The 10,210-nt window shown below is 45.0% G+C and overlaps 1 protein-coding gene across 1 annotated transcript in view; it reads left to right on the plus strand.

Moving 5' to 3' along the window:
• The first annotated feature begins 608 nt into the window (after positions 1-608).
• STON2 (stonin 2) overlaps positions 609-10,210 on the plus strand; it is a 97,203-nt gene continuing 87,601 nt past the window's right edge. Inside the window, exon 1 of the mRNA XM_023742229.1 lies at positions 609-803. Coding sequence (XP_023597997.1) covers positions 620-803 — 184 coding nt within the window. The 5' untranslated portion in view covers positions 609-619. The remainder of the gene's footprint in view (positions 804-10,210) is intronic.

Genomic DNA, 10,210 nt, shown 5'->3' on the forward strand with positions numbered 1-10,210 from the left:
GTGCATTTTCTTGAGATGGTTGGTATGCCACTAAATATGGAGGAAATGTAAGGGTTAAACTAGGAGTCCCTGGGTGGCGCAGACAGTTAAGCAATCGACTACTAGCTGAAGGGTTGGTGGTTCGAACCTTCCCAGAGATGCCTCAGAAGACAGGCCTGATGATCTGCTTCCAAATGGTCACAACCTTGAATACTCTATGGAGCAGTTCTACTCTGCACACATGGGGCTGCCATGAGTAGGACTTAACAGCAGCTAACAGCAGCAACAATAAGGGTGAGACTGCAAGACATGTATTTTGGGTTTAAAGAAAGCTCAAATCTAAATTTAAAAATAAAATTAGACCTTAAAATCACTTTTAGCGCTTTAATGAGATTTTCTGTGATTTGAAGGTCATGATACCTGAGTTTTAATACTAGTTCTGATACCAACTTACCCTGGGGTCTTGGTCAGTTAGCTTTCTCTGGATCATGAGTGATACTTCCTGTGTTGCCTGCTTTGCATGGCTGTTGAGATTTCATAGGATTGGATGACATCAAAGTAAGACAAGCAGTAAAGATAACCAAGTGCAATTATTTATATTATACATTTTTGGTTTTTGTCCTCAGCCCTACCATTGACCATGCCCTGCTGGACATGCCCTTCCTTCCACTCCCTGGGGAGATGCCCTCTGGCTTCCGAGAGCAGCTGGACCACCCATTCTGAAGACACCAGCAGTCCTAGTTTTGGCCCTTCATACACAGACCTGCAGGTCATCAGTGCTGAGGAGCAGACGAGTGGCAAGGCTTCCGGGGCTGACTCAACTGGTAAGGTGGAGCACCAAGCCAGAGGGCTTTGCAAATCACTGTGGTGACCTGTCACCAGTCTTAAAATCCCTACAGCCAGCTCTGTTTACAGAATGAGTACAGGTGTAGCCATCTAGTCAAAAAGCTAGAATCCAGAGTGGTTCAAAATCGCGTTAGGAAAAACGTATAGACAGATCGCCTGGCAAATCATTAGTACTGGGAAACCATTTGACAGCCTATCTCAGTGTGTTGTATTCTGACTGTTCAGTACAAGTACCATTCCCTGTCGGTTTATTTTCTCCTTGGATAACTGAACTATGTGTATTTGCACAAGGCTGAAGCTTTCATCCTGTCTGCTACCTCCCACGTATCATCTCTCCTCAGAGGGAGACAGATTTAAGCAGAAACAAAGTGAATGTTATGAAGGGGAATGAAAATCAGGACTCAGCTACTGTGTCCAGACTACAGATCATTTTGCAGTTATAATGTTTATTCTGTTGTACCTAATTGATATTACACGTCAGCTTGTAAAGTCCCATGATCTCTTTTGTCAAACTTTCCAGTAGGCCTAGCATGGAATGCTGGCTTGCTTTGAGGTGGAATATGGGCCTATCAGCAAGTACTGTATTAGGGGCTAGGTTTCGGAAACCGTTAGGGAAGTATTGTGTGTTCTTGGTGTTTCGGTTATTTGGGCAGAGTATTGTTTTCCTCTGAAAGTGATGTTTTTGTTGTTTTTAGTTGCCGTCATGTCAGTTCCAGCTCATAGCAACCTTAAGTATAACAGAACGAAACATTGCCTGGTCCTGTGCCATCCTCATGATCATTGGTATGTTTGGATCCATTGTTGCAGCTATTGTGTAGTGCCTTCCAACCTAGGAACTCATCTTCCAGCACTATATTGGACAGTATTCTATTGTGATCCATAAGGTTTTTGTTGGCTAGTTTTCGGAAGTAGATCGCCAGGCCTTTTTTCCTAGTCTGTCTTAGTCTGGAAGCTCCACTGAAACCTGTCCACCATGTGACCTTGCTGGAATTTGAAATGCCAGTGGCATGGCTTCTAGATTCATAGCAACACGCAAGGCACCACAGTTTCAGAAACTGACAGACAAGTGATGGCTGAAAGTGATAGAATTACAGAAAGTTTCTCTGTGGCTAAAATTACCCAGCGTGTGATCAATATTTGTTTTTCCTTCTCAAGAATGTGATTTAGGAGGTTGTCTCAGCTCGTTTTTCAGATTTAGGTAGTATTTATTCTCATGATTCGTGCTGTTGGTTGGTTCTACAAGTAAAGAGAGGAATCCTTCTAAAAGGTTTAGACAGGATTCGAGTTGGTATTTGATAATGTTGCAGAGAATCCTAGCATGTCACAGACTCGCTGTCTCATCACAAACTACAGTTCTTTATAACATTTTGTCTTTACAAACTCTCCTCCGATTCTGGTTGATCTCTGTGGCTAAAACTACCTGTCAGTGGCTGAAATCTGCCCCACAAACCCATGCCCACTGTGGGGAGCATTTCACGGATGGGAAGGCACTGCCAGAAGCTGCTGATGGCACCACAGTCAATGGACTGAGGTGTTCAGAAAGAGCGACCCTGCGTTCCTCTTCCCCTTTACCTCTCCTTGCTCTCAGCCTCCCTCCTGAGCCTTCCAGTGGAGGAGTCTGTAGTGTAGTGGGGAAAAGCGCCCAGACTCTGGAGTCAGACTGCTCAGGTTCAAATCCTGGTTCTGCCATTTGCCAGCTGTCTTAGTTATCTAGTGCTGCTATAGCAGAAATACCACAGGTGGTGGCTTTGTCAAACAGAAATTTATCTTCTCACAGTTTAGGAGGCTAGAAGTCTGAATTCAGGGTGCCTGCTCTAGGAGAAGGGAAGGTCATTGTCTCTTTTCAGCTCCTTTCCTTGTCCTCTTGGTGATCTTCATGTGGCATGGCATTTATCGTCCCCTGTTTCTGCCTTTTTGCTGCTTGCTTAATCTGTTCTTCTGTATCTAAACAGATATTGATGTAAGGCACACCCCACACTAATATGCCTCATTAACATAACAGAGAAAACAATTCCCTAATGGGATTATAACCACAGGTGTAGTAGGATTTACAGCACATATTTTGAGGGACACAATTCAGTCCATAACACCACCTATGTGAAATTGGGCAAGATCCTTAATATCTTTACACGTCAGTTTCCTCATCTGAAAAATTGGGATGATAATAGTACTTGCTTCATCAGGCTGTTGTCAGCCCCACGTGAGAGGGTTTGTATAGAACAGCTTACGTGATTCCTGGCACAGGATAAATGATCATCAGGGATACAGCTTCTTCTGTTTCCTGGATCAGAGTTCTTAACTGCCTCAGAGAGGTGGAAGATGGGCCTCTTGCTGAAGGAAAAGTCAGAATATCAGCTTTCAGGGTGTTTTTTCAGTGGCCTCTATGCCTTGTTATTAGGTGAGAATTGCTTTAATTCCTGGAGGCTTAAGTGATGAAAACCAGAGTCCTAGCCTGAAGAGGACATTATTCATCTGCCTCCAAAACTCATAATTGGTTTTTGCGTCTCTCTTTCTTAAAGCCGTTCTAACAGTGTCACAGTTCTCATTGAGAAAACCTCCTCACCTGTTGTTTCAGTCAGGCCCACCTGGCAGGAAGCTGATGGTGCCCTCCAAAGGGTTCATCTGAAGAGAGTTTAATGAAGGGGCTGCTTGCAGGGGTGTGGGTACGATTAAAAGCACTACAACGGATGGAAGAGCACTCAGGGCCTGGGAATAGTGGGGGCCATTAGCAGCCCTCGACCTGATGGGCAATGATTTTGGAGGCAGCAAGAGCTGGAACCATGCAAAAGGGACTCCAGGACAGGTGGTATGGCTGTAGAAAGAACAGAGCCACTGCCAGAGATTCGGTAAGGTGGGAGGGGTTTGGGGGGATAAATACCCAGATGCTTCCCATTGGCAGATCCCAGCTGGAAGCCAGATGGCAATAGAGCCCGCCAGGGTCACTGCAGAGATTCAAATGCAAACACCAGGACTGGAGAATGAATGAGGCTCTTAGTTGCTTAAGTAGGAGGCAGTTTTTATAGCTACAGAGAGGATTAAGATGTAGTGCCTTTTGGCAGCCACCTGCTTTAGCAGAAGGAGTAATAATCACAGCCATCACTTACTGCTTTTGTGTTGTGTACTAGTAACCAGACCCACTGCCTTCAAGTCGATTCTGACTCGTGGCAACTCCATGTGTGTCAGAGTAGAACTGCTCCATAGAGTTTTCAGTGGCTGATTTTTGGAAAGATCACCAGGCCTTTCTTCGAAGGTGCCTCTGGGTGGACTCGAACCTCCAACTTTTCAGTTAACCACTGAGCGTGTTAACTGTTTGCACCTCCCCTGCAAGGAAGGTATCGTTATCCCCATTTTCTAGATGTTACTGAGTCTGAGAGAAGTTAAGAAACTTGTTTAAGGGAACACCACTAAAAAATGGATTGAAGTAGAATTTCAACCTAAGTTCGGCAGACTTCAAAGCCCACACAGTTTCTGGTGGTTCCCAAATCTGGTGGTGCCCCAGAGTCACCTGGGTACTTTGGAGAAATAAAAATTCCCAGCCAACCGAGACTTACTGAATCAAAGTCTCTGGGGGCATGGGCCAGGAATTCACATTTTTATGAAGCTCTCCATTTGTATGATTCTAATGCAGTTGGTCCAAGGAACAGCATTTAGGAATTACCATGTAATATGATTTGGCTTCTTTGAGGTAATTTGAGACATTTGGGGAAAAGCAGGGTAAGGAGAGGACCACAGTGGTGATTCTTCTGAGTTCCCGGAGATCTATAGAGAAGAGTGACATTTTCCTTCAGTAGAATCGTGGACAAATACATGGCTAGTAAATGGCTGAATCAATAATGTGAAATTTACCTTGAATATAAAAATATTAATAAAAATAGTACTCATATATAAATTAGTTATTTGAAATTCGCCAGGTACGGTTCTAAATTCTTTAGATGGATTATCTAAGTAAATCCTCAAAATAAACCTGTCAGGTAGATACTGTTATAGCCCCCAGGTTACATATGTGGAAACTGAGGCACGGAGAGGTTAAGTAAACTTCACAGGCTCACATAGCTGGAGCCCCAACTACAAGGCTCATCTGCCACCCTGTGCACAGTGAAACCCTAATAAACAGCTTGAGGGCACTCGGGTGCACACTACTTTGCAAGATTTGAATTGCACAGTCTGTGAAATCTGCTGAGAGTAATGTTTTCCACTGGAAGAGTGGTTTGTCTGGAGATGTGGGGTTCAAATGCCTTAATGCAAGGAGGTATATAGGGTGTTAGCCAAGAGCATGAGCTTTGCAGTCAGAAAGAACTGAGTCCTAGAGGAGGGAGTATACAGTCATCAAAAGCTCAGCTATGGCAGCTGAGCTATCTGGGTTCACAACCTGGCTGATGTACTCTTAACCCTTGGGAAAATTGCTGACTTCTTAAAGCCTGAATTTTCCCTTTGTAAAATGGAGATAGGCTGTGCTCCTTGGTCGTGTGGATCAAATAGGATGACCCAGGAAAAGCTCTGAGCAGTGCCTGGCTTGTAGTAAGCTCTGTCATGTTAGACCACTTGGATACTTTCATATGGCTTTGCTTATTCTGTGTGATTAACACAGAAAGAAATGTTTATGTGGCATGTGTGTTAGATGAACCCCCATGCAATGATTTTTTGAAATACAAGCAACACAGAAGTATACTGAATAAAATCAAAAGTTTCCCTTATTCTGTCTTCTCTCTACCATCCCAGAGGTCACCTCAGTTATCAGTTTGCTGTTACCTTCCAGACCTTGTTACTGCACAGCTACATATGTTGTTTATTGTTGTGAGTTGCCATCCAGTCGCCCTTGACTTGTAGTGACCCCATGCACAATGGAACAAAGCGCTGCCTGATCCTGCACCATCCCCATGATCGGTTGTGGATCAGACCGTTGTAATCATAGGGTTTTAATTGGCTGATTTTTGAAAGCAGATAAGCTAAAACCAAACCAAACCCGTCGCCATCGATTCCGATTCATAGTGACCCTACAGGACTGAGTAGAACTGCCCCATAGGGTTTCCAAGGCTGTAATCTTTGCAGAAGCAGACTGCCACATCTTTCTTCCGCAGAGCTGAGGGGTGGGTTCGAACCGCCGATCTTTCGGTTAGCAGCCAAGTGCTTAACCATGGCACCACCAGGGCTCCTTGGAAGTGAATAACCAGGCCTTTTTTCCTAGTCCGTCTTCATCTGGAAGCTCCACTGAAACCTGTTCAGCATCATATCAACATAGGCCTCCACTGATACATGAAAAGCATTGGCTGAGAATCGAACCCAGGTTTCCTTACATGGGAGGCAAGAATTCTACCACTGAGCCACCACTGCCTCCACAGCTACAGATGTTGTTATTGGGTGCTGTTGAGTGAATTCGGACACATAGCGACCTCATGTGACGGAGTAGAACTACCCCGTAGGGTTTTCTTGGCAGTAATCTTTACAGAAGCAGATCAACAGGTCTTTCTCCTGAGGAGCCACTGAGTGGGTTTGAATCGCCACCCTTTCAGTTAGCAGCTGAGTGCTTAACCATTGCCCCACCAGGGCTCCTTAAAGCTACACATAGAGGATGTATATAAATATATTACATTTATTATTTTGAGGTTTATTTTTAACATAAATAGGATCAAAGGGATTTTAAATAAGTTGTGTAGCAGGCAGAGCTTGAGGATAAAGCTCATGTTTCCTTTACAGACAGGAATGCTTACAGATTACTGCTGTGTTCTCACAGTAACTTGTTATGTAAACAACTTTCTGGGTACTCCACTTTGAAAAGAAACCTCCTGGTTCTTTAGTAATGAGCCAAGGGCCCAGATTGGCCAAGATATTGGGAATGCTTCCATCTGCATCATAATGGCAGATCTCCCTTCACATCTCCCCTCCTCCATTCTTCCAGGCCCAGAGATGGTCAACAATGTGCCTCCAGGGTTCTAGGACGAGAGAAAGGGAGGTGAGTGGCCAGTGAGCAGCCCGCAGGCCATGTGGACAGTCTGGATGCAGTTCAAGCTGTGGGAACCCCGTGAGGCTGTTCCGTAACATCCTGGTCTATGCAGTGAGAGTGCAGTTCAGGCTTTGAAAAACCTTTAACTCGTCTTAGACCTTAGGGGAGAAAGAGAGTGAGGAAAAATAAGAGTTAGAAATAGGACCAATATTTCTAAGCCTATGACACTTATCTTCTGTTATGGATCCAGTTGTGTCCCCCACAAAATATGTGTTGGAATCTTACTCCCTATACCTGTGGATGTAATCCCCTTTAGGAATAGGGTTTTCTTTGCTGTGTTAATGAGGCCATATCCATGTATGGTGTGTCCTAAACCTAATCATTTCTGAGATATAAAAAGAGCAGATTAGACACAGGAGCAAGCACAAATGGGGGAAGGTGAATGCCGCATGAAGATCGACAAGGAACCAAGGGACGCTGGGGCTATAGAAGCTGAGACACACAAGGACCTTCCCCCAGAGCTGACAGGGAAAGAGCCTTCCCTAGAGCCAGTGCCCTGAATTTGGACTTCTACCCTCCTAAACTGTGAGAAAATAAATTCCTGTTCTTTAAAGTCACCTACTCGTGGTATTTCTGTTACAGCAGCGCTAGGAAACTAAGACACTACCCCAGCAGTTGTTGGGTGATTGAGAGCTTCACAGAAACCTATCCATGTGGAAAGGCTCCCAGCCAAGTACCTGGCTGTCCTCTTCCTGGTCCAGGCCGCCTCTGGGAGAGCCCTATGTGGAGGCTGGAGCGGTTCGGTCTGGGTTAACTGAATCCCTCTGGGCTGTGGGACAGATCTCTTCTGTTTCTACCTCCTTTGTGCAAGTCTTCTCCCCAGAGGTCAACTTCCTCATCTGAAACGGGGCTGAGAGTCCAGGTGTGTCTGACGAGAAGGTATATGTGAAAGTGCTTCGCACCATGCGGAGAGCTACAGGGATAAAAAAAATCCGGATTTAATATCTCTGTGCCTCATTTCCATGTGCTCTGTGAAATAAGGATAATTACTGCCTACTCCCTTATTACCCTAAAAAACAAAAATTAAACCAGTTGCCATTGAATTGATTCTGACTCATGGAGACCCCATGTGTGTCAAAGTAGAACTGTGCTCCACAGGGTCTTCAGTAGCTGATTTTTTGGAAGTGGATCACCAGGGCTTTCATCTAAGGAGCCTCTTGGTGGACTGGAACATCCAGCCTTTTGGTTAACAGATGAGCATGTTAACCAGTTGCAGTACCCCGGAACTCCTGTTACCCTAAAAAACCAAACCAAACCTGTTGCCGTCAAGTCGATTCTGACTCATAGCGACCCTATGAGGATTTACCCCAAAGAGGACTGTAAACTACGTGCAGGGTGGGATGAAATCCTAGAAGGGATTTGCATTTCTCAGAAGCAATAGGTAATAGGTAAATACAGAGAGGTGCTGTGGGAAGTTCAGTATCATTGGTTCCTGTGCTGAGGGCCTGGGGGAGAATTTCCTCCCAGTGCCCCTTAGCATTGCAGAGGGATGTAGAGGGTGAAGGAGAGGGTGGGGTTGCAGTCTCATTCAGGGGCTCCCTCACCTGACCTGTGCTCTCCCTAGCAGCACCTGTGTGAGGACGCTGACTGCAGAAAGACGGTCTGTGTGTCATCTCTTGTGTGTGTGGTGGGGGTGTATCCTGGCCCCCGCTGTGTGATGGGCGCAGTGAGAACAGCCTCCTCCCTGTCATCTGTGGCAGGAGCTCTGCAGGGATGTGCAGCCCCAGAGGGCAGTCCCCGTTCCCAGCATAATTGTGGAGGGAAAGACTCTGTGATCAGCCTACACTTTCTTCTCATTTTCTCACCAAGGGGATCATTAGGAGGAGGAAGGCAAACAAATCCCCTCACCTCAGTTAAATCACAGGGCTGGGGCTGAGGCTGGAAAGCAGTGTTCATGTTTCAGCTCTCCAGAGCCAGTGGCAGGAGAACTGGGAATAGGCAGGATCCCTAACAGTACTGCTTCCTCTCTCATCCCTCTTCTCCCCAGGAGCCCCTTTTCCTTCCCCTAGCTTGAAACACAGGCACTCCCTGCTGGGCTGGCTTCACCAGGGAGAGTAGCTTGTAATGCCACTCATTTTACATGGGTTGGTAAAGGTAAGAGGGACCAGGGAGTGAAAACAAGCCTTCTGCCTTTGAAGTTGATTCTATCCAGGGAAGAGAAAACAGAAAAATTTGCAGTAGCACAAGCTGCTATTAACTGATGAGTTTCAGTTTTGATTTTCTTTTATGTACAAGAGAAGTGTAGATTTCAGTGTGAGATGAGAATGCTTCAGGCGTATGTGTAAACTGAGGAATGTCAAGACTGGATGAAACACATGTTGTTGTTAGTTGCCATGGAGTCGGACCAACTCCTGGCGACCCCATGCACAACAGAACAAAATGCTGCCCAGTCTTAGGCCGTCTTCATGCTCCTTGGTATGCTTGAGTCTACTGTTGTCGCCAAAATATTGTGTATTTTGAGAGGGCTCATCTTCCAGCACTATACTGGACAATATTCTGTCGTGATCTATAAGGTTTTCATTAGCTATTTTTGGAAGTAAATCACTAGGTCTTTCTTCCTACTCTGTCTTAGACTGGAAGCTCTGCTGAAACCTCTCCACCATGGTTGACCCTGCTGGCATTTGAAATACCGGTAGCAAAGCTTCCAGCATCTGCCTAACACACAAGCCACTACAGTACAACACACTGAGAGATGGGTAGTGAATACATGTATACCTATTGCCGTCGAGTTGATTCCAACTCATAGCGACCCTGTAGGACAGAGTAGAACTGCCCCATAGGGTTTCCAAGGCAGTAATCTTTATGGAAGCTGACTGCCACATCTTTCTCCCGCAGAGCGGCTGGTGGGTTCAAACCAACAACCTTTCGGTTAGTGGCTGAGTGCTTAACCACTGTACCACCAAGACTCCTGAATACATACATAAATATATACACACATATATGTGTGAATATGTATTATGTATGTGTATGTGTATATATTTATAAAATTTATCTTTCCATTAACCTATACTGCCTGCCTACCTGGCCAGATACCTGGTCAGATCTCAGTGTATGGAAACCCAGGCATATATAAATTGTCAAATTGGTTTGGAAGTATATGTCATTGCTAAAGTGCTGGGAAACCAGAGAAACCAGAAAGAAATATTTTGATGAATTTGCCTGGAATAGTTAGCTTTATAAAGTTAGCGCTACTTTCTCTCATGTTCTGATAAAGCTCTTGGCCTTTTATTTGTTTTTGTTTTTTTTTATTCCAGAATCAGCAAACCCAAGACTGCATGTTGCCACACCTTGTATTTAAGCCCTCTTGGGCATTAAAACAAATTTATGGCCAGATGTTCTTGATTCATTTACATTTAACTGATCATAGTGGAATTCTGCCAGAGC

Source organism: Trichechus manatus, unplaced genomic scaffold, assembly GCF_000243295.1.
Source record: "Trichechus manatus latirostris isolate Lorelei unplaced genomic scaffold, TriManLat1.0 scaffold00206, whole genome shotgun sequence".
Lineage (NCBI taxonomy): Eukaryota > Metazoa > Chordata > Mammalia > Sirenia > Trichechidae > Trichechus > Trichechus manatus.